Here is a 25,875-nt window from a genome sequence, read left to right on the forward strand (position 1 = left end):
AAGTCCAACAGGTAATTCAATCAGTGAATCTTAATGGCTGTAGTCTCAAAATCTTCAACACAACTAATCCATTTGTCCTGGTATCACCTGGAATATAATAAATTCGTGTGTTTCATAATTACTGTTTATCATTTTATTAAAATTAAATACAAATGCAAAACAGTTTTGATAAATTACTGATAAAAGTATTACTAGTAATGGAAGCATATGATTAAAACATTCTCTACGACTTTGTAACTATGTAATATTTTTAGAAAAATGCAGATAGAAAACTAACAATTGTTGTTAAATTAGATATTTTATAAATACATCAGCCTAATAAATATAATCTTATTGATGAATATAATCGTTAAGTTATAATAATGTTGAAGTATTGTAGATCTACTCACTTCATTTAGATCACTCTTCTGTACATCAGCGTACATGATGTATAATCGTGTTCTGTCTTTACAGCTTAACCTCTGTCAAATACATGTATTGCGTAAACCAATACCAGGATACAGGCGTGACTAATAGATAACATGTGTAGAGAGACGGACCATGGTTGCAAACATGTGTTATAAATGTTCTCAATGAATGTCAGTTTTACCTGTAAGTGCCCTCAAATTATATTATAAAAAGCGATCAGAGGTTTAAACGTCGTTTGTGTCGCTTGAAATAACAAAGTAACTCTCTTCCTTCAGCATTTTATGCCAAACACATTTAAAATGAACAGGTAGATAATTTTCGTAATAACTGTGAGTGAGCAGCTTTAAAGGCCAAAGGCCGTAATGGGTTTCAGGCCTTGAATTAGTGTTATTCACAATGTTTTATTGTTTCACTTAAGTTATTTTGATAAACTGGTGGCTAACAGGATTAATCTCCAGTCACTTCATTAGTTTCTGTCATAATTGTCCAGATCTATAAATTTTGACTCTGAATTTAGCATCGTTTCATTGTCAAGATCCGCTATAGAATGTTCAGGTCCATGAATTGATTCTTTGTTCGAATTCACCACGTCCATTTCACTGACAATGTTTATATTTCTAGTCCGATGATCCTTTTCCCTTTGCCATACATGTACAATTGGATGCACCAATAAACATGAAGCTAAAATCATACTAACACCCGCCAGATAAAAGGAAATTGCGTAATTTCCGGTAGCTGTTAACAAAAAACCTGCAAAAGAAATTAACATCATCACGGTTGCTTTAACACCATGTTAATTATACTTCATATATGACACATAAGTGTACTTTATGAGGATTTTTGTTCATATCATGATTAGGGGCCTCCGTGGCCGACTGCTTAAGGTTGCTGACTTCAAATTACTTGCCTCTCACCGATGTGGGTTCTTACCTTACTCGGGGTGTTGAATTCTTCATGCGAGGAAGCCATCCAATTGGCTTTCGGAAGGTTTGTGGTTCTACCCAGGTGCCCGCTCGTGATGAAATAATGCATGGAGGTGTTCCCCCACCATCAAAGCTGGAAAGTCGCCATATGACGTATAATAGTGTCGGTGCGACGTTAACCCTACCCCTCCAAAAACATATTCAGTACAGTGTTATCTTTTGTCATTTTCTTGTATCGCTGAGGTGAACAATAGTCGAGATATATAGCTTAAAATATTAACGAGAATTGAGTCTTCATTGATATTTAGAAATTCAGCTTAAATGGCGACTGTGTGGACTTCCGTAGACAAATGGTCAAGGTCAATGACTTTGTCACACCCCCTCACTATTGTGGGTTCGAGCCTTACTTATGGAGTTGAATTCTTCATGCGAGCAAGCCATCTAGCCGGCCTAAGAAAGGTCAATAGTTCCATCCAGGTGCCCACGAATTAATGTACGAAGAGACACCTGGGTTCTTTACCACTATTAAAACTGGAATGCGCAAATGAACTATAATTGTGTCAGTGCGACGTTAAACCAGGCAAAAACAAGTAAAACAGAGATTGAATATACACAGCTTATTCTGAAATATACTATCGTCTCATTGAAAGCTCTTGTTTTTTAAATATCTATAGTAACACAATGCAAATACTCACCTGCCATTGGCCCACCAATGAGATTTCCAGTTGCTTTGAACGGCAATGACATACCAACTCCATCCGTAAACCTACTAAATCCGACAATCTTGTGAATAACTGCGTTGATTAAAGCCCCTGTTACACAAGAGAAAAAACCAACAAGTCCTGCTAAAACAAGCATGCCGGTTCGGGTAAGAAGCACAGGTGTTAAACCCATACATATTCCAGTCGCTGTAAGTGATATAGTGTAAACAAAAGTAACATTTACTTGTGGATGATGCCCTAAACAGCTGTAGAACACCTTCCCGACAATGTTACATATGCCATAAGCCATAAGCACTGTTCCAAAATTATTTCTGTTGAAGCCTACATCTTTCGAGTAGGAAGGCAAATGTAATATATATATTCCATGACTGAAATTAAAAAATACATTGCTTGCACAAAAACCGACAAACGACATTTTTCTAAAAACTGAACAATTGATGTATTTTCTTCGGAGTGATCTTGTCGTCTTTTCGTTCAAATCATGTTTACTGTATGTATCAAAGCGAACTTCTATTGGAAACATCACTACTGCGCATGCGCAAAGATTGAACGTTATTCCACCAATAATTAGAAGCATCCCTCTCCAACCGAAGCTCTCTTCCAGTGCAACAATGAAATAAGCAAATATGATAAGACCGATGTTGTTGCCAACTGAAGCAATACCAGTTGCTACTGTCTTGTATTTATCAAAGTACACATTGAGTGCCGACATACATCCAGTGTAATTTATTCCCAGTCCAAGCCCTGAAATAAAAATTTAAAAAATCTCATCTGGTGCTGGTTATTGAGAAGAAACACTTAGGGTTGGTAAGTCACATTCGACTGAGCAATGACCTCGAAAGCTGTTGTCGTTACAAGCTGGGCAATCAAACTCTGTGACCTTAGAAATAACCTCTGACGTTAAAATTGTTATTTCATAATTGAGGCGACTCTCTGACTGAACGCGCTCCGTGGATTACATATTACTAAATCCGACGACGATTGATTGATTCTTTTATTTCTTTTATTCTTGAAGAGCATAACATGTGTACAAACAGGTAGACATATATCAGCAAATTTACATGTAAATAACTGAATATTATCGTTACCTTCGAATGCATGGTCAATATGTGAAAATAACCTCATTGCGACCTTCTAATTTTGCGCATCAAATTCACGCATCGAATGTAACACTACTGACAGGGTCAACGTATATAGCCAGTGTATTCTTATTGTCGTATTTACTTAATTGAAAGTGGTAAGGGATTTACTTTGTTGTTGGATTTAACAATATATGTTAGCGTAAATACTTACTTGACATTGTTAGGCAGTATAAAACAACATAGTTCTTTTCCAGAATTTTATTTTTTTTTTGTATTTAAAGAACCCTTGTAAAAATCAGTAAAGTTTCTTGTTTAACGTGGGTAGTCGACAACATATTTCCAGCGGAGCCCACTGCAGGCATCATATTTACCTCCCCAGCATCTAGTCTAGACCGATACTGTTGGAAAGAGTACCAATTAAAGTAAATCACCCAGCACTGAACACTAGTCGGGATATCAGACGCAACCGGGAATCAATCCGGGTTCGGGAATCGAACTCGGATTGGTCCGGGAATCGAACCCGGATCGCTGACGCTGACGTTGTAGTCCAACCTGCTAACCACTGCGCCACCGACTCCCTGATTAAACGGGGTGGGGGTGGGGGGATACGGAATATCACTAAGGTAGAATGTTCTTGTCCATGTGTCCGACTCTTGGGTTCCACACACTGATGACCAATATTTAAAACAGATATTGCAACCAAAATTTTACAAGATGATCAATATATAAAGCCCTAAAAGGAACTTTTTCTATGCTTTAACTTGTCAAATTATGAAAGATGAACATTTTTAAAACATATATTCAAAATTCTATGTGCAAAACAAAAGCTATTTGATTTGACAAACTACAAAGGGTTACTTGTAAAAAATTAAATGTTGGTATAAATATAAGCTAGATTGCACTGCGTCTGTCCAGATTACAACTAAATAATGTTCCGCTTTCACTGTATCAAAAGAGCGGTGAAATGACATCTATTATATAAATTGAAAACATACGCTCTTTTTGATAATATCACATAGCAGATACTCTTACCTACCGACTGTTTGACAATAAAGTATGTGATTACGGTTAATGCATTTTTGGTCCCTGCATACGTGATATAAACCTGATGAAGTACATACTGATCTGATAAGCCAGAATGACACTATTCATTCCTAGAGTTATTATTTCGTATGATATGACAATCATTAACGTCTTGAATATACCACCGAATAACTCAAAATTACATGTAGGCGATAATTTTATTTTACATGGAATTAGCAATTTGAAATTGATATCATAAAACTTATTCCATCACTTGATAATTTTTCAAGCTAGCCTCATGCATCGTTGACACGTTTAAAACTAACAAAAACGTTCTATATGAATAGAAATTTTGATGCGAAGAATTATCTTTGATTCTTTTACATATAGACTTTCAATGTACCCTTAGCACACTGTCCACGTGACGGTGTAATGAAGTATTTCGACCCCCATAGAATACTGACCCCCCGGTCATTATTCTATAGAAAAGTGACCCCCGGTCATAGTATTATGACCTCCAGATCATAGTACTATGACTCCCCCACGTGAAGTAAACTGAACCTCACAAAGAATATTGACTCCCATAAAAAAACGACCTCCGGTCATTTGGTCAAATTTAGTGATAACTCATGTATCTAAGGCCTAATTGCTGCATTTTATGCCCCCACTCGGGGGAGGGGGGCATATAGATTTGCCCTTGTCCGTCCGTCCGTCCGTCCTTCCGTTTGACCATTAGCCCCAGATACCATCACTTGACACAGAAATCAGAGCATTCCGCAGCGGGAAAAGGGATTCTATTTCTAGACGCTGTATCTTGGTGTATACATTTTTTTCAGGAAAATAACAATTCACAATACGTTCACAAAACACACCAGTGTCAATAATTCCTGCAAACTTCGGTATGAAGTTATTCTTCGGAAGAAAAGTGCACAAGAAACTGTTAGCATAGAACTTAGTATTAATAGAAGTTGCAATACTTAGCAGTGGCAGTAAAGTACGGTAGCGGCAACAATAGTAGTAGTAGTAGCAGTGGCAGTGGTAGTGAGAGTTGCAGTAGCAGCATCAGCAGAGGAATAAGTGACAGTAACAACAGCAGCAGGAGAAGAAGAGGTAGATGTAGAAGACGTATTAGTGGAAGCAGGTATAGTAGTATCAGTAGTAGCAGTTGTAGTAGTAGTAGTAGAAGTAGTAGTAGTAGTAGTAGAAAAAGAAGAAGTACATGTAGTAATAGCAATAGAAGTAGCGGCACCAGAAGTAGTTGTACAATCAAAATGTTAACTATTGGCAATGGAAGGTATTAGAGTTGTAGATCTAGTAAAATTGTCCGTTAGGTTTGGTGGGGATCACTTTTTAATAGATATTATTGTCGAAAGTCTTTTTAGGAGCCGGTGTTTTACACGGAAAGAGTAACTTTTTTAAATAGAATAATGTCCGGGAATCGATATTGTATGAGAGTTAGAATGTAGTAATTTCGACAGTGAGTATTTTACATGGAAGGAGTCACTTTTTCTATAGAATAATAACCGGGGTCGTTATTCTATGAGATTCGAAGGGAGTCGTCTTTAGGGAGTCAGCATTTTTACTTGGAGGGGTCAGTTTTTGTATAGAATAATGACCGTGGGGTCGTTATTCTATAGAGTTTTCAAAGGGAGTCAGTTTTTTATAAGGGGAGTCAATATTTTACAGGAAAGGAGTCACATTTTCTATAGAATAATGACCGGGGGTCGTTATTCTATGTGGGTCGAAATACTTCATTACACCGGCAAAAATCAAAATGCCACAAAAACCCAATACTGCACCATTTTTGTTTCGTATAGCAACATATATATTGTGACACTCTATAAAAATCAGAGGTTAATATACATGTACCTGTCAGAAATCCATATGTCAAGAAGAGGAACGTTGAGCTTGTTGCAAGAAAACTCAAGGAAAGACCACACGCTGACAGAATACCACCAACAAACGAACACACACGATACCCATGGCGGTTCGTTAGAATACTTCCAACTGGTGCTGAAATAAACAGTTATTTCTCATTAGGGAGAAGTATAAAATGTGTTTACAAAATATTTTCTTACTTATAGTTAAACTAATTTCTTACAGCATATTATATATTCCATTAAAAGCTTAGATTGTACCTTATAGATGCTTATCTCATTTGCATTTTGCCATTTAAAACAAATTATATTTTAATTATTTTATTGCACCTGAACCTCCTACAAACCACATAAAGATGAGTTTTGTGCAGAAAATAACTCTTACAATAATCAGTTCAAATAACATTCAGTATATCATATCCCTTGCAAAACGACATCGAGTTTCATGTTAAACGATGTATTTTAGCACTTTTATTCACATAAAACGTATTCACAATGTACTTACATGAAATAAACGATATTTTAGCACTTTTATTTAAATAAAACGTATTCACAATGTACTTAAATGAAATAAACGGTATTTTAGCACTTTTATTTACATAAAACGTATTCACAATGTACTTACTTCGAATAAACAGTATTTTAACACTTTTATTTGCATAAAACGTATTCAGAATGTACTTTTTACTTGAAATAAACGGTATTTTAGCACGTTTATTTACATATAACGTATTCACAATGCACTTACTTGAAATAAACCACATAGTGATTGGGAGTGAGCATAGCCAGGAAGTTTCCACAGGATCTGCGCTGAACACATTCGTGAATAGGACATAAAATAGTCCGCCTGACAGGCATACCCCTCCGAGAACTATCTGACAGCACAAAACACAAAACAATACCAACCAACTCCACGCGCTGTCTCGTTTAGGTTCTCTCATCTCCTCTCTTCTATTCGTACGATGTATGATACATGTTTCATCTATTCCATAGCAGATGTAAAGGTCAATTTTTGAAATAATATCTACAAATGTCACTGCATAAAACTAATGCATATATGTAAATATTTTACTGATATCCTACTAAGATCGTATAACAAATCTGCAAATGTAATTAACGAGGCGATGTAAAATTAGCATCCGTTTATACATAGTCGCGTAAAACCAACATTCTCACACGCAGCATAATTTTCATGAACATTACAAGCCATGTTGTGGATTTTTGCCTGATTTTCCCGGTTCATCGTTCACATACTTTAATATTAATCCACCCGTGCTTACACCTTTGTGTCCCAAGTCCTTCGCATCTGAACTCTGAAGAAATGCCATAGGACATTTGCCTCTTAATAGTTGTTGAATAAATAATAGAAAAAGTGGAAACTTCACAGGTCGCTCAAGCCTTCCTTGCAGATTGTAGAAGCTGCGTCTGAAAAGGACAAATTGGAGATAAATGATATGTTAATTATTTTATCTATGCATAGCTTTAGATATCTTGATGTGATCTTGATCCGAGTTACTTTAAACATGACCTCTATCTATCGATCTGTCGATCGATCCATCGATCGATCTATCTATCGATCCATCAATCGATCGATCCATCAATCGATTCATCCATCAATCCATCCATCCAGCCAGCCATCCATCCATTTATCCAGCCATCCTGTGCCCCGGATAATGGAATTTATGACCTAAGTCTAAATCAAGACTAATACTATATTATATCAACCAGAATAAAACTGTAACATTAGGAAAATGCAGATATATCTTATAAGACGCTCTAATTTTTACAGCAGTATTTATTTCAATACAGACGTTCGATCTTTAAAAATGATGGGTCTTTTTAAAACACAATTGAAATAGATGAAAAATAAATAAAACCATAGATAACTCCAAGAATCAAATCTACAGATAGTTTAAACAACAAGTAAACATACCAAACAATTGATGCAGTGTGCTTAAGTTGTAAAACGTAATTATTTACAACTGCAACAGAAGTAAGTCGAACGCATAAGGTATTATTTCCTCATATCATTAACCCTGTTAAATTTCTAAAATGGACTGGTCCATCATTCAATTTGGGCCTTACCACTTATTATTCAAAGGGGTGTTCACTGAAAATTTACTGTCTGAATAGTGAACAGTGAAGACCATAAACAGCGTGCACGAACATGCAGACTGATCTTAGTCTGCACTGGTCGCAAAGGCAGAATCTATTGGCGCCAGCAGGCAAATGGTTAACCAGTTTCCTTACTAAATAGCTGTAATCAGATCCCCATGAAACAAGGAAGAAAAAATGATGTTTATAACTTTGATTAGTTATAAAGTACCAAATTTTCAATTCAGATCTAGATATGATCAATGTACGTTTTGCTCTGAATACAAAGCATGTGTTAAATGTTTTGCAAGAAATGACTGTAATTCAAAGACAATGAATTAAACACGAATTCTACAGTTTCCATTTCTTTTGTGAAATCGTTTCATGAATTTTACCTCAAATTTTGTAAATTTGAAGACTTAAACCAACTTCTTAAGAAGAACCAATGAGAAGTGCCAAAATATGTCATTAAAATGCAATAGGTCTTTGAAATATTTTCATAGTGTTTTGAAAGTCACCTTTTTATTACTGTTGACAAAATTACAAGCTGAAAATTACATCACCTCAAACATCCTCTGCCCATTTTGATATATGAATGAAAGTTTATTTAAAAAGGAACTGTTTCACAGATCTTCAAACTAATTCCCTAGGCCCAGTTCAAGGCTAGTTTTTGAAATATATAAAAACATTGAAATGTCAACAATATCAAATATCATTGTGATGACAAAAATGACCTTTTGGTAAAATTAAAACTAAAATTGCCCACTGCAATGGTTTATGGTGGTTTATACTAAAACAAAACAAACAGAAAGGATTAGATTAAAATATACATTACGTACGGTAGCAACCAAGGATAAATCAGAACATTTGGAAATGCGTAACCTACTGACTGATAAACTGTACACGATATAGCACATTGTTCTACACGATTTAAGCGCCGTGTTGAGTATTTTATCGATAATCCACACTAAGTGCTGTCCTTTCCATTGTTTTTGGCAGACGAAATGATATCCAATCCACTGGATAATACCAGCTAAACATTTTCAATTTGTTTAAAGAACAAGTTGAATTGCATCTGAAACGTCCCACTGATTGTTCAATATTTCGTGCTTGTGTTGAAAAACAAATACAACAAAGATCACATACATGCACATGTAGACTGCAGAAAGATTGGGTGTGAAACGCAAGGGAAACTAGTATAGAAGGTAAATCAAACAGTCAGTCAGAAGTTATCCGGCTTAGATTACGTGTCTGGATCCATGCTGGTCGCAAACCCACTATGTTGGTTTTCTCATGGCACGGCTCATATAATTTATATTTAGTGTGTAGTATTTAGGACATTAGCATGGTTATCATATTTCATTACCAAAAATTAACTTAACAGAAAAATTGTACGTCAGGTATCAGTTTATATAACTAAGTATAATGCTTCAGACACCTGGTCGGTGATGATCTAGATGTTCTCAATATCTTTAAACTAACGCAAATTGGATATAACAGATTTTGTGCCTCTCACTTTTATGATGTATCTTTATTACAACAAAACACAAGTTAATTAATAGATAGCTATTATAGTGACTGTTACAACCGTAGTTCGTTGTTATCACCGCACCATTCTTTTATTTTACTCTTATTGAAATCTGATATATGTATGAATACCTGGTTACAAGTAATTACATGTACAAACAAACGTACTTAGTATTTCATATGAATGTACGTATGCAAGTTTGATCTAAACCTTGTTATAGTAGTCGCAACTTGACCGCGATAGTTGACCTTAGGCTGATTATTCATATCAATTATTTCATTGTAGAAATCAAAGGTGCTTAGGGTAGCCGTGTATATTTATATGGAATTAGGTTGTATACAGTGCAGTATCAAAGTATATATACTTACATTTGATCAGTTAAAACTTTCCAATACACTAATTTATATTTACACACATTTATATTTCCTTTTTCTCGTGCAATATGTGTTTTACGTACACTCCTTTTCAATAATAGGTTGTACCTTATTATGTATTATAATGCAAAGGTCAACCATCGGGGTCAAGATGCGTCCACTATATTATCGTTTTATAATTCAATATATGTTAACGTATACCATGCACGTGTTGTAGAGAAGTGAATTAAATCATTAAAGTGGAAATATGAGCATTTTTCAAGTAAAAAATCAGCTGAAATAGATGTGTGTGTAAAAAGGGTGGAGAGAATTATAGCTTTTAACCCAATAAACCAAACTCGTCCTGTTACCAGTACGAAATAATAACTTTCCAAATATGACTTTTCTTATTTAGACTGGGGCAGTCTTTTTTGAAAAGTCAAACTGCATGCAGGAGTTGCTTCCCTTCAACTATAGAAATCTCTACCTTTAGGTAAGGGAAATTACTGCGTAGAAGATTGCAGAAAAGAACTTTAATTTCATTTGTCCGATAACCTTATTTCTAAAGCATCAACTTCAATTACTTATGCGGCATTATCGTTAATTTAACACATTTAAATGTACAGTAACCGAAAATTGCTTTTATAAAACATTCTCCAAAACACAGTATGTGCAGTAAGATGCGCATAAAGTCACTTTAAACATCTAATTTATCTTATTAAATAGTCAACATAATTAATATTACAACTTCTTGTAAGCTCCCACATTCTTGACGTATTTTTTCTAATCACCATTATTATTATAACATTGAAAACATCATTGAATTCTAATAAATCGGAAATCAGAGTAGCCTGAAATGTTTATATTTTGTGTCTTAAAATATGCTTTTATAAGGTTAGGATTTTCGCGTGAAAGATTCGCTTCCCATGAATTGGCCGTGTTACTATAGTTACTAATTTAATATTCTACCTTAGTATTTATTAACTAACACTGGCATATTTAACAATAGTGTCAACCTAAATGTTCACATATGAAACAGTTTGCAATTAAGCATGCGTTTGATAATATATATGTATCATTAGTCATAATATGGATAACCATAAAATTTATTTTATATATATTTGTAGGGACAATATTTTGCCAAATGTTTAGTTAGATGGAATTGGCGAAAGGGTTGCAACGTTTTAGAATCACACCGGGCCGGAAGAAATGAACATATCTAAATACATAATTGTATTAAACACCATTGAATTATTATAATGAACACTGGAGCCTGTTTCATAAAAGTTCAAAAGTTTCATCTTAACTTGACTCCTAAGCACGGAATTTTTAAAACACATTTTTTTTCGTAAGATATAACTTGTATCCGTTTACATTGGTGTTGTTAATTCATTTTAGGACGGACAAACTTTCGCATTTTTGTTCGGTTCAGATTCTAAGAATAGCATAACCAAATAGTTAGGATGAATCTGCTTAAAATGATGTTCGTGAATCACTTTACTTCTAAGTTCTAACTTTGTCACAAGTAAGTTTCGTGAAACAACCTGGGCTTAGAGAAAATATAGTATTGTTTTGTTTATAATCTAACTAATATATTTGTACAACAAGAGCTGTCACTAATGGTGACAAATGCCCCCGCAGCGCCTTGACCTTTGACCTGATGACCTTGACTTTTGACCTGGTGACCCCAAAGTCAGTAGGGGTCGTGTAGTGGTTCGCGAGTAAAGTGCCTTCGTGCAAAAAGTTAACATTGGCCCCTGTGACCTTGACCTTTGACCTGGTGACCCCAAAGTCAGTAGGGGTCGTGTACGCAATAAGTACTATCAGCATGTGAAGTTTGAAGGTCCTGGATGCAGTGGTTCGCGAGTAAAGTGCTTTCATGCAAAAAGTTAACGTTGTGACGAACGAACGAACTAACAAACTAACGGACGGACAGTTGAAAACTAATATGCCTCCCTTCGGGGGCAAAAAAAATCTTGAATTACGTTGAACAAGACAGTGGTGAATAGAAAATTCCGTAAATTATATGAATAAAGATCAAGAAAGGAATGTAAAAACAAAAAGTCCTAAAAACATGTTTTTAAAAGCATGGAAAAGTATTAAATATCTATTGTAGTTAAAAACAAATAGAGTATATTTCATGTAATTATATAGGATAATTAACGTAAATGGCTCCTTCGCGAGTACAATCTAGGCAAGTTCATAGTATGCGGGGGGAGTGGGGGAGGGGGGGGGGGGGGAGGGACTCCGTGGCCGAGTGGTTAAGGATGTTGACTTAGAATCAATTGCCCTCACCAGTGTGGATTCGAGTCTCATTTGGGTCGTTTAATTCTTCATTTGAGGAAGCCATCCAGCTGACCAGCTGACTTACGGAAGGTCGGTAATTCTACGCAGGTGCCCGCTTTAGATGAGATAATGCATGGAGGGGCACCTTAGATCTTCCACCACTTTTAAAGTTGGAAAGTCGCCAAATTACCTATAGTTGTGTCGTTACGACATTAAACCAAACAAAACAAACTTTGAAACGGAACTGAGTACGCTTGTTTCCCTTGCGGTCGTTCTTCATGATGTTCACATGATTTAGAGTACCATGAACTATGAAATATTACAGATTTACAGAAGTGCATACTTTACATAAGCTACGAATAACCTGCGGCCCTTGCCCCTGGTTTCCGAGCCTACCGACGTCTCTACGATAGTTCTCCTAACATTCCCAGCCTACCAACGTCACTTCAGCATTTGCCTCATGTTTCCTGGCACCAAAACGTCAAAAAACGACCATTTTCCCACGTTTCCGCGCCAGCCATCGTCATCGCAACCGATGTCCTATGCTCCCGAGCCCACCGAAGTCACTACGACCCTTGCCCAAAATTTTCGAGCAATCCAACATCACCGAGAACCTTTTCCCAGGCGTCTGCGCCTACTAGCTGGGCTTGATCAACTTGTGTACAGCTATGGACATTTAGTGCAATATGCAATATTTTCTAACAAATTACTTTATAACTGTTTCGTAAACTGGCTCATCATAACATCTGAAAGTGGTTAAAGTTTGGTTTAATCCATGGAAGAATAAGATCTCAATAGTAAATTCGCTCGAAAGTTTGAAAGAAATGCTTTTATCAGTATACTGTTATAGACATTCAACTTTTGAAATGCGAACATAAAACAAACTTTTCGGTTAAGCTTGATGCTTGATGTGGAACACGTTGATATTGCGGTTGTAGCGTAGAGGTTGCCTTCTATTATAAATGAGGGCACTGTTCGTAATGATTTTCTAACTCTGGGATCACTTCAAATGTTCTATCGGCCATGTCCATGTCTATCAATTTCGATTCTATATTAAGCTGTCTTTCGTATTCCATTTCTCTTATAGGTTTTTGGGTTCCAATAAATGTTCCTGTTTCAGATATTTCCACGTCCTTTTCACTGACAAGATAACTATTACTGGCTTGATGATTCTTTTCTCGTTGCCTTATGTGCATGATAGGATGTACCATCAGACACGCTGCTAAAACCATAGTAACACCAGCCAGATAAAAGGAAAATGCATAACTTCCCGTCATAGTCAGCAAAACACCTGAAATAATACAAAGTAACCTGGTGAACCTAATTGAAATTAGGGTTCAACATATGAAATATTTCTTGAAAAATGATGGAAACATGTAAATATTCTTTCTGGTGCTTTATGATATAGATAATAATATATATAATAAATAGGAAGATCCTTTGGAAGCATAGAATGCAACCTAGCTAAATTATAACAGACTCGATTTGATTGAGTCTTTTCATGAGAGGTAATGCAAAATGCTAACTAGCACCGGATTATGAGAAATTAAATTGCACAGATATTGGATGGATTTCATGATCTCAAAAAACCAGAAAATATAACAACACGGATTCCGTGTGCAGGAAGACTTTTACGTCCTCGCACGACATAGACAGTAAATAAAACCTGTAAGATCCCTTGGAAGCATAGAATGCAACAAAGCAAAATAATAAAGCATTATATTTCCATCAAATTGTTTTAGTTATCTTGTTCTCTACAGTTTTGCCGACTAATATCACACAACTGAGGTCAATTGAGGTGACGGACGTTATTTGGGCAATAACTGCAGACATATAATTTTTCTTTAGTCGACAACTGAATAAATGTGGTATTCAATAATGTATAGAATAAAATAGTCAACTTCGTTTTATCTCAGATGGATTTAACTATACAACACTGACAAGACATGTTTAATTTTAGTCTGAATCTGTGGTTTTACTGATCTTTTTGACATATCTCAGACCAAGTATTGGATTTCCTAAATACCATGACATTACTGGCATGATGAGTTTATTCTCTCACTATTTATTCAACTATAGGAAACATACCAGACCGTTAACAGTATTGCCATCTGGCTCAGACATCATATAAAAATGACGTCATCAAGCTTTAACGGTTGATTCTCGTATATCATGTCAATGTGACACTGTTTATGATATATTTAGTGAGCTTCCGCATGAATAACGCCAAAATAAGGCATCCAAAATATGTTGAAGTAATACAATTCAGAATCAAGTGGCTGGTCTGAGAGAAGCGTTGTTGCGGTTTTTTTAATCGGAATACTCTCATAGAAGAGAAAAACAAGTCCTCACCTGCCATTGGTCCACCAATGAGATTTCCAGTTGCCTTAAAGGGTAGTGACATTCCGACTCCATCCGGAAATCTGCTAAATCCGACAATTTTGTGAATTATTGCGTTAATTAAGGCCCCTGTCACACAGAAGAAAAATCCAACAAGTCCTGCTAAAACAAGCATGCCAGTTCGGGTAAGAAATACTGGCGTAAGACCCATACATATGCCAGATAGACAGAGTGACAGCGTATATACAACGATAACATTTACTTGTGGCTGATGCCTTAAAAAGCTGAAGAACACTTTTCCAACAATATTCGATATTCCATACACCATAAGCACTATTCCAAAATCATTTCAGCTGAAGCCTACATCTTTAGAGTAGGAAGGCAAATGTAAAATATAAACTCCTCGTCTGAAATTCATAAACACATTGCTTATACAAAGAAAAACAAATGGTAGTTTTCTAAAAACAGAAAAGTTTATGGATTTCTTTCTCGCTTGTGTTCTCATCTTTACAGGCGAGCGATGATCACTGTCTGTTTCACTTAGAACTTCTATAGGAAACATGACAATTGCGCATGCACAAAGATTGAACGCTATTCCACCGAAAGTAAGGATCATCCCTCTCCAACCGAAACTCTCCTCCAATGAAACAATGATATCAGCAAATATTATAAGACCAAGATTGTGGCCAACTGAAGAAATGCCGGTAGCTAGGGTCTTGTAGGTATCGAAGTATACATTAATTGCTGACATACACCCGTTGTAATTTATGCCAAGTCCAAGTCCTAAAACAGCAAAAAAGCAAATATGTAAATAACAAAGCTGATAAAACAATTTGAAAAAAAAATTCTAGTAATTAGTTAAACATGCCACTATGCGAGATCAAAAGAAGTCGAAATAATAATGTTTCACCAGACGACTAAAAGCTTTTGAAATATAAGGATGTGATATATATTTAATTATGTATGGAAACTTTAATCTGAATACAAATTTAATAACTAAGGTAGTGTGAACATCAAACCAGCATACAAAAAAGCTGTATGTAAAAATGGCAAGAGTAGTGTGTACATACCTGTTAAAAAGCCATACGAAAGGAAAGGAAAAGGAGCTTTGAGCTTGTAGCAAAATAGCTCAATGAAAGTCCGCCAGCTGCCAGGATACCACCTACAAATGAACATACACGGAAACCGTATCGGTTGGTTAGAAGACTACCGATTGGTGCTGAAATACAAAATAGGTTCATATGAGGTAATTTGGCATTAAACTATTTTCCTCACTGATTGCCTTCCTGTACTTTCGTGTACATTGGTGTTACAAATGTAGTAAAAATGTGTTTACTTTGAAGAAAGTATGCAGCTGTTGCAGAAACTATATGAAAAAAAACAAAAAAAACAATATGAACGAAAGATAAAAGAAAAGTATTAATGTGTGAATGACAAATTAAATAATTTCTCTCTGGGGCCATGATTGTACGTCCTGACGAAACGGACACCTCTGTTGCTCAGTTTTGAAATATTTTAAATTTTATGCGTGATATAATATCAAAAAACCACGTATTTGAAACATGACTCTTTCATTAAAATCTACAAAGATAATTTTCATACATAAATTAGAAAACGTAGCATGCAACAATCAGCTGGACAGGGTGAAGTTTAAATTTGATTCTTTGAAATTAAAGCTCTTAATAGCCGACGACTGTTTGTACATTTATGCGGGTATAGTCAGTCAATGAGCTCTGAGTCTGACCAACAGGATAGTTTATCTTAAACGGATGAGCAATTCAGATACAGACTTTGTCATACAATTAAATTTGTAGAGAGGTTTGGAAATTGACAGGTGTTTATTCAACACATGTTTACTGGGCTAATAATTAAAGACACAAAAATAAAAATATGAAAATCAATTTCTTATGCAATGTAATAAAACACATTTAATGGCATAGAGGTCAAAAGTCAAATCTGTTGACCATCGGTCCTTCAGACTTTGTGCTATAGTTTGACTACTGAACGGCAAGCCTTTGAATACGTGTACATTACCTATATTTGTAACGAACTTACGTCTTTTATCTGATTGGCTGTAGCCAAATATTGTAGAAAAAATCATTAGATGGCTTCCTTAGGAATACAGATTCCAAGGTGCAATCTATTCATTGAAAATTAGAGAATATTTACATGTAAGACCTATAGTATTAGTTCTTGAAATTTCAGTTTTGACAGAACTGTATGATCAAAAGTATTCAACATTAAATCTGTTGGATTTATCAGCCATGGTCAGCTTTTAACGAGAATTTTCAAGAATTCTCTCCCTTAATTATTGACTGTGTTAAAGCAATTCCCTTCATATTGGATTGTCTCCCTTACATTAGCTCAAGTCATGGCCCAAGTCAATAATTCTTTGTCATGGATTTGGCATTGATCTAAAATTTTGCTTTGGGTTATACATGGAAATTAAGGTCGCATGTTACTCCATAGAAAGCTACAAAACATGTAGCCAGCTTTTATAAATCATGTTGTTTATAGATTCATATAGAAACATTATTCTTGTAAAGATATAAAACATTTCTGTAAAAAAAGAAACTATTATGTTAGCTTATGATATTGCAAAATTCGTGTTGTCATGTAACAGAAAATGAAAACATTAAATAATTTCTTTTCTTTTCTTTTCTTTTGAAACGTTGAATATCGCTAAACATTGAAATCTGAGGATTATTTCATAAACGAGCTTTCCCACAAAAACTTGCATAAAAGTTTTTCCTCGAGAAAAACGAAACTTGTGTGAAGATACATGTACATGTATTCCGATTTTGTTTGAATGTTTTTGTCCATATAACGGTACTTTTGTTTAACTTTCACGCCTAGAAGTTTACTCTTTAAAACGTGATAAAATAAAGTAATAAACTAAACAATACTGTATTTGACAGGCAATGGCAAAGAAAAAACGAAAAAAAAAACCGAGCAATTTAACAAAATTAGAAAACACACATGTTAGTAAAACACGCACACACGTTTTATTAACTGGCCTTGATCCTAGGTTTCTATTTTTCCTATCAGCATTGTATTATATGTATAATTGCATGTTGTATTAACAAGATACATGTATTGTATACGTTAATAAAATATCTGTTCTGTTCTGTTCTATCACTGAGATCCGAACTCATCTTTTTTAAAATTAGCTCTGATTCACCTTGTCTATTTATCTATAGTGTCTTAGTTACCGTCTTGTATAATCATTGGTATACATAAATCAAATAAGCCATTCAGATATGTGTTTGTACATACTATACAATGCAATCATGAAATCAAATTTATCCATGTAAACTAAAGTCTTCGGCTGTAAAGGTGGCTATTTTGCATGCTTTCCACGAACAAACCGTGACAAAAATGTAGGTCGTACTAGAGAGATAATCCTACCGTGCAAACTCACAGAAAGCACGTTATTATAAATATATTTTTTGTTTGTTTTCAAGCTTGGATTTCATTTCTAAAATAGAAATGATATTGCGCGTCTGTTAATTTCACCCTTTCTTTGCAAAGCGTGGAAACCATGCTGTATCTTTTGTTTAAATAAATGTACACATTCTCTCCCACACTCACCAGCTTTCAAGGAGCGCCTAACTTGCAAATTACACCATTTCATAAGAAAACTATTCCTTGGCGTAGTTTTTCTCCTGTCGTCGAATGTTTCAATATTCCAAAGATTTTAGCTTTCAGTCAGAAAAACAGTAATTTATGTTGATTCGTATTGTTCTCATAAACAGTTTGGTGAAAAACAAAGCTCTGTTCTATTCTGTTCTGTTAATATTTTTTTCTATTTTTTGACTATGAGACAATTATGAACATTTTTATTTCAAAAGACTATATTGAATCGTACGTCAATTGTTTGTATATGCAGTTCCGTAAATCGTTACATCGTTTTAGTTACATCAGAACTTTAACAAATCCACAAGTTTTTATTTCTTGATACACTTTGAAGTTAAATGGAAGCAAGAAGCCTTTACCCTATTACACTTTTAATTATACTATTGTATTGTTTATAAAGTCAATCGTCATGCTTTGGAAAATATAATTTATTTGCCTCTAAAGTAAAAGAAATTGAAAACTTTAGTGATTTTCACTATATGTTCAATATAAGTGATGGTGATACTTTTTAAACACAATTGGAAGCAAGAAGATGTTAAGTCAGAATAAATATTTTCACATCAAATTGAAGAGGAGAAATTGATGTATACTGTCATATCTGGTAAAATATTCACAAACCAAAACACATATCTGAAATTAATCATTGAAAATAAATTTCCTATATAATCTATTGCTCAAAGTAATATCAGCGCGGAAACCAATATTGAATATCGGATAATTTTCAAGGGGGGCAATCTACTACGATAAGCCAGTCAAATATAATAAAAGCTGGGGATGTTTATTTGATTTGGTTAAAAGGAAAGTCAATGCTTTTGTTGCTTGCACAAAACCCCATTCATAAACAGTTAAACAGAAATATTTTATAATTTATAGAGCAGTCACGGAATATATCCGTATAGTTTTACATTAGCATACATCCCCACAGGCTTCAAGTTGGACTGCAGTTTGAAACTGAACATTATTTGACAGTTCGAAATGTAACATTTATTTGGTGAAATGCACATTAATGTTTCATTTTGTAATTCGAATTGCGGATTGCACACTGCAAAACATTTTGCGTTTTTGCAATCCGAGCGACATACTGCATTTTTGAAAAACAGTTCCCTTAATTCAACGGATACAAGTAAAAGATACTTACAGGAAATAAACCATATAGTAACTGGAAGTGAGCAGAGCCATGCTGCTTCCGCCGGACTGACGTCTATCACGTCTGTGAATATAACAAGAAATAGTATACCCGATAAGCATATTCCACCGAGAACTATTTGGCAGCACAAAACACAAAACAGTACCAACCAACTCCACGTGCTATCTCGTTTTGGTTGGGACATTTTCCATAAGACGGCAATTATTCTACACTTATTTTATTTTTAAGTACAATGTAATAAGCAATCCATTACCAGTTCATGATCTACATATGACAAATTCATTTCTTTTATCTTAAGAAATTTATGTGTTACTTTTGTTACTATATCCTTTATAAAACTTATCTAATAAGATAACGTTGAAATGAACGTTGAACGTGAAAAAGCAAAAGGAACAGTAAGTTCCCCGTACAATTTTATTGCATACATTATTGCTTGCTCACAAATTAGTTTCCATTTAACGTTTTCTATTTACCACATTGCCACATTATCAGCTGTTCATAAGAGGAGCGAAATTTGAATGTACGCATTTCTTACTCTCCTGTTTCACAGTTCATGTTTATGAAATGAACCGCACGTGTCATTTAACAATTTTTTAAGTTATTTTGCATAATGCTTTCTTTTTATTAACATAATATTATCATCACATATAACACTCTATCATACCGTCAAGTAGTTTACATTCACGCAACACGAATATCTGTATGTGCGCTTTCCGTACTTAGAATAAATAGAGTAGCATGGATTTAAACGAAGCATTTATATGATTGAAATAATTAATGTGCATGTCGCTACGATAATTGTTCATTCGTGCCAAAAGAAAGAACACAATGAGGAGCGGACTTCACGACCGAGAGGTTTATCCCCACCTTCAGATTATTCCATAAAATTCTCTAATGATGCTTCTTTTGCTATCATAATGCTTCTAAATGTATAATCCATAACCACATGAATAGGACACAAATTTATATTGTTCGATGATTAAATGCCACAGAGTGTAAGTTTTAATTTTGATCTCTTATAACGTTATGTAAAACGAAAACTTTAAATCTTCGTAACGCGCCTTTGTGCATCGAATTCCTTTAAATACACTTAACAATATTTCTCTAACTGCAAACTTTGATTTTGTTGTTATCTCCGCAAAAGAATAAAGTAATTGGACACACTGTTTTATGCTTATTTTGTTTTTGTTTTAATAAAACATGATTAACGATAACAATCTGACATAATATTCAATAAGTCGTAACGGTTACAATAAGCTCTTTGAAATATGTCATTTGTGACACAGATAAAAACAAATAAAAACCCAAGTCTTGAGTTGATAAGTATCTATATTAATGCAACTGTCTATATTTTGATTTGCTTTTTAAATAAGATTTGAAGTTGCTGTGTTTCTAATGCGTTTCAATATTTAATATTTATATAAAAGACATGTTCGTATCATAGGTGCAACATTAATAAACATACCTATTTCAAGTAAAGATCTTATCTCATAACACAATCTATCATTTTGTCAAGATACTATGGTATAAGTTTACATTAAGACAAGAGCATGAGTGCATATGATTATTACATGATAAAAAGCAAATATAACGATGACCAAATATGATGAATTTGATTTAAGGTGCATTCGCAAAATATCATTGAAATGTAGTTTTTTTTCTTAAAAGAAATATTACAAAAATAAAGGTCCGCGGTCGAATGGTAACTGGGTCCGCGGTCAAGTGAGAATGGGATCCTCGATCGGGTTATTAAAGTCAGTTATGACAAAAACACTTGGATGTTAAACTTAATTTCGCACACTTTTTTTAAAGTTACAGGACAGTGTAAATAAAAGTAATAAAATCCGTAAAAACATCCTAAAGTTCAGAAGCAAAGAATGCAACCAAGCAGAATAATAGCAGACTCGGTTTGGTTAAGTCTGTTTATGAGAGGTAATGAAATATGCAACACCTCTCACGCCCCCTAGCACCGGCTTAAGCGGAACTCTAGTATACATAAATTGAATGGACTCCATGATCCCAAAATATAACAACATTGGATCCATAACCCCGGCTTGATCAATCCTTTACGTGTACGCGTGCTGGTAACGAAAAACAGGCCTTTTTAAAAGAAAGAAAACGCATATATAATAGAAAAACCTAAAGAATCCTTCAAGCAAGTACTCATATAAAAACTGACCAGACGACAACTGTCAAGGCAGCTCTGTCAAAGTAGTAACAGTTGTTTACCATGAATTGTAAGAGAGTGTATCGTATAATTCTAAGATATTGAAAACTAAACATGCGGCGTGTCTCAAATTAAGTTCGAACTTATTAAATTCCACCGCCTGTTTATTTGTTGAGTCCGTTCGTCCAGTCCTAGCACGGATTCAGGGCATACTTTAATGTTCCAACTGTGGCAGTGTTGACAACTCTATGTTCTCTGGAAGCACGTTTCTTACGTCCTTCCGGCGACGTGGACGCTAATGGCAATCATATTTCTGTCTTTTTCATCATCCTTGGTCAAAGATTTCATTGTGGCACTGGCTGTCTGAAAGCTTTTCTTTAGACAGTTAGCCGTGTATAAACTAATTTGAGAGGCGGTTATCTGACCTTTAGTAGCGAAAAGGGACGGCAGAGTTAAACTGGTACCGAGGTTAGTATATGTACTAAATTTGTATGGCCATGTCATGAAATTAAGTGTATTTAAAATTCATGTTAGAGCATTTGTTTTTAGAAGGAAGGTTAGTACTCATTCATTTATGTCAATATCTATTGTGTTCGAAAATCCATGCTACCGTCCACACCCTCTTGCTCCAGGTTGAGCAGACTATTTACACATGTTACAGGTACAAAGAGATAAAAACCTTGGGTTTGCACGCACTACATCTTCTAAGTGAGGTGAACATTTATGTCAGTAAAAAGACATAATGCTCCATGCATATCACGGTTATGGCCCAAACAAGATCTGACATGAATTTTGACCCCATGTATGACCTTGACGTTTGAGATAGGACCCTGTGATTTTGCGCGACACTCCGTCTCATAGAGATAGTCAGTCACGCCAAACACAATCAGGATTGCTCCGTGCATTTTAAAGTAATTGTCAAAGTTGTGACAACATTTGACGAATGTTCTTACGTACATATTCCGGACAGCGATTTTGACAACATTGAGCTCAACGCAAGTGAGCCTGAACGAAAAGACGAGCAGTCATATTCACACCGCTCTGTTATATTAAGTTAAATTGGGATTAAATCAGAAATTATAATGTACACTTGAAGTATGGTTTAACACATCATCATGTGTGCTAGATGCGATGTGTTGAAGAAACGCCAAATATTAAAATGGTATGTTATCTCATTAAAATGTTTTATAATATTAGATTTTTGTCAGCTTAAGCATGGTATTCAAAGGTTACCAATAATCTTTTGAAATGGAACCAACGTCAAGATATATTTTATGTGTCTTTACATTCTTTGCATTTTACTTTTTATAATATTAAAGTGTACGATGAAAATTGCTCGTGCAAAGGTCAATTCAGTTTACTATGGGCAATTACGTTTACGTTTAAGGTCATGTGTGATGTGTATTTGGTGATATGCTAAAAAGAATCTAAGTACAAAATCAAATAGTTAGGAAGTGGTATGATACTAGCCTGGCTCCCTTGCTGCATGGTTATTTTTTATATAAATACTGTAAGCAAAATAGGAAAATCTTAAGCCTCTAAAATAGCACATTTTATCTGATGCCTGAACCATACCTATGTTCGGAGCCAGGGGCAATAAAAATGTCAATGTAGAAACAACATGCTGGAGTTACTTCCCTTTTAATGAATAAACTTATATACATGTAAATAAGAACAAACATAGGGACGTGAGCCAGTCTAGTATGATACGTGTATTGCTGAAGAGATTACGCACATTATTTTCGTGTTCCAACATGTCAAGAATTCCGAGGGATGTGTTGGTGCCAGAGCACGTTACTTACGGGCTGCCGCTATAACACGAAACAAACATACTTTAAAAACTGCTCTAGTACAGAACATGAGAAAACCAACAAAGTTCATTTGCGACCAGCATGGATCCAGACCAGCCTGCGCAACCGCGCAGTCTGGTCATGATCCATACTGTTCGTTAACGGTTTATCTAATTGCAATAGGGTTTGAAAGCGAACAGTATGGACCCTGGTCCATGCTGGTCGCAAATGCGCTATGTTGGTTTTCTCATGGTGCGGCTCATATATTGTTCATCGTTTTATAATGTTTGGGTCACTTACTTCGGAATTATGCGATAAAGAGGCATAACACATTTACTTTAAGCCAGGGAACACACTAACGTGAAAATATGTCTTAACAGCCATTGGTCGTGAGAATCATTATGTTAACACACATTCACCCAGTCTGTTAAAAAAATCTTCTGAAAACGAACAAAAGCTGAAGTTTAATTAATGTCAGAATCAACGTTTTCTGTAGCTGTTGTGGCATCATGATCGTTCAATGTCCTAAATTAATACAATAACAACGAAAGGGTTTGTATAAGGTACATACAAGCTGTAATTTCATCAGTGTATGACAAATCAAATCTTGGCAATTCATTTTTGATAGCTTACCTTTATGTAAATTGTGATAGAAAAAAGTATATAAAAGTATATCGTAGGCTAAAGCTTATTGAAACAATAACAAATACGTTTCATGCTAGACGGAATACTGCGTAGAAAAACAAAGATAAATATCCAACAGGGAAATGCCACGTTCCAAACACACAACATGCGGACGTGCACATGCTCCCCCTCCACCACTGACATACACACACAAACACAAACAAACACACGAGGACAAAAAACGCAGACATCAAAACGCATGCTGGGTTGCCACAGAACAGAGGTTTTAACACTAAGCTTTGTATTACAATTATTGTATAGTTATGCCTCTTTAAAATTCACATAAAAGGCAGTCATGGTCGGGATGTTATGTTGTTTTTTTTTTTAGTTTTCAATTGTCAGACTGAACAGAAAGCGCAAAATTGGTATCTGAAATGTTTATTTTATGAAGGTTCAAATCGACCTGTTAGGAAAATAAACGTTTCCTTCTACAATAATCTATCTTTGCTTGCTTTTAATTATCGCAGTACAACAAGTGTTACGTAACCGTTGCGTGACCAGAGAGTGCTTGAATCCTGTTATTCACTATAATGTTTTAGGATCATAACAGTAGACAAGTTGATTTCACTGTGTACGAAAAATAATTAAGGACATTAAAGGACGCATTATTCATACGTCCTCAACATCGCATTCAGGTTTGCTAAAGACTTTTTGTTGTCTTTCCTTTGATTCTGATTACGTTTATTCTTGACGGTATGGTCTATTTGTTACTTGCGATTTTATGGCAATTTGGGTTCTAGAAACTTCTGTAAATCATAATCGGTTAACAGTTTCTTTCCAAATTTTATACTGTATACCATCTTTAAGTATAGAATAAAAGACAGTTTTCGCCGAAAAAATAATTTTGGTTTCTATTCAAATTAACAGTATGAAACTGTGTAGAACGGTTTTCGACCGGCATTCTACATGTTACATCAGTAATACCGCTTTTGCTCTATTTGACGCCGTATAAAAAACGCAAGAAAATGGAATATAAAATGTAAACAGGTGAGATACGTTATGAATTACAATCTACAACATTTTTTTTATTCAAATGTACAGTTAAAAGTGTCATATGAATACAAATAGCAGATATAGAGACATGTGATATTGCAGTAAATACAGAGACAACAGGTATAGAGAAATGTGATATTGCAGTAAATACAGAGACAACAGATATAGAGAAATGTGATATTGCAGTAAATACAGAGACAACAGATATAGAGAATTGTGACATCGCAGTAAATACAGAGGCAACAGATATAGAGAAATGTGACATCGCAGTAAGTACAGAGGCAACAGATATAGAGAAATGTGACATTGCAGTAAATACAGAGACAGCAGATATAGAGAAATGTGACATTGCAGTAAATGCAGAGACAACAGATATAGAGAAATGTGACATTGCAGTAAATGCAGAGACAACAGATACAGAGAAATGTGAGATTGCAGTAAATGCAGAGACAACAGATATAGAGAAATGTGAGATTGCAGTAAATGCAGAGACAACAGATATAGAGAAAATGCAGACACAACAGATTTATAGAAATGTGATATTGCAGTAAATACAGAGACAACATATATAGAGAAATGTGATATTGCAGAAAATACACATGTTTGGGTATTTCTTTTTTTTTTGTTTGTTTTTGATTATTATCTTGGAACGGTTTTTAGCTTTGTGTAGAAAGAAATTCTACAAAGGGGACATCATGGGTTTAAGCTTGATAGTAGCAACTGCTGAATATGCGAATTTGATTGTTTTTTTAATATTTTCGTATCAATGTCTACGACCTGAAGGAATAAACGTTTTCCAAGACATAACATTTCACCTACTGA

At 34.9% G+C, this 25,875-nt stretch overlaps 2 protein-coding genes across 4 annotated transcripts; both read right to left on the reverse strand.

The window, feature by feature from the left end:
* Positions 1-537: 537 nt before the first annotated feature.
* Positions 538-19,623, reverse strand: LOC123534872 (monocarboxylate transporter 13-like). 3 transcript variants are annotated; one of them, XM_045317326.2, is made up of 7 exons: positions 19,411-19,623; positions 14,649-15,419; positions 12,640-13,587; positions 6,784-7,460; positions 6,028-6,171; positions 2,027-2,797; positions 538-1,158 (listed from the first exon to the last, which is right to left on the reverse strand). In XM_045317326.2, the coding sequence occupies exons 4-7, from the start codon at positions 6,974-6,976 to the stop codon at positions 875-877; spliced, it is 1,392 nt and encodes a 463-aa protein (XP_045173261.2). In that variant the 5' UTR covers positions 6,977-7,460; positions 12,640-13,587; positions 14,649-15,419; positions 19,411-19,623; the 3' UTR covers positions 538-874. The 3 variants fall into 3 exon arrangements, with proteins under 3 accessions (XP_045173261.2, XP_045173263.2, XP_045173262.2); XM_045317328.2 differs by lacking the exons at positions 12,640-13,587; positions 14,649-15,419; positions 19,411-19,623 and adding an exon at positions 9,016-9,276; XM_045317327.2 differs by lacking the exons at positions 12,640-13,587; positions 14,649-15,419; positions 19,411-19,623 and adding an exon at positions 8,969-9,276.
* Positions 13,253-19,603, reverse strand: LOC128546090 (monocarboxylate transporter 13-like). The gene is made up of 5 exons (XM_053518937.1): positions 19,411-19,603; positions 15,724-15,855; positions 15,264-15,419; positions 14,649-14,765; positions 13,253-13,587 (listed from the first exon to the last, which is right to left on the reverse strand). The coding sequence occupies exons 1-5, from the start codon at positions 19,601-19,603 to the stop codon at positions 13,253-13,255; spliced, it is 933 nt and encodes a 310-aa protein (XP_053374912.1).
* Positions 19,624-25,875: the final 6,252 nt, after the last annotated feature.

This window comes from Mercenaria mercenaria, chromosome 12, assembly GCF_021730395.1.
Source record: "Mercenaria mercenaria strain notata chromosome 12, MADL_Memer_1, whole genome shotgun sequence".
Classification (NCBI taxonomy): domain Eukaryota; kingdom Metazoa; phylum Mollusca; class Bivalvia; order Venerida; family Veneridae; genus Mercenaria; species Mercenaria mercenaria.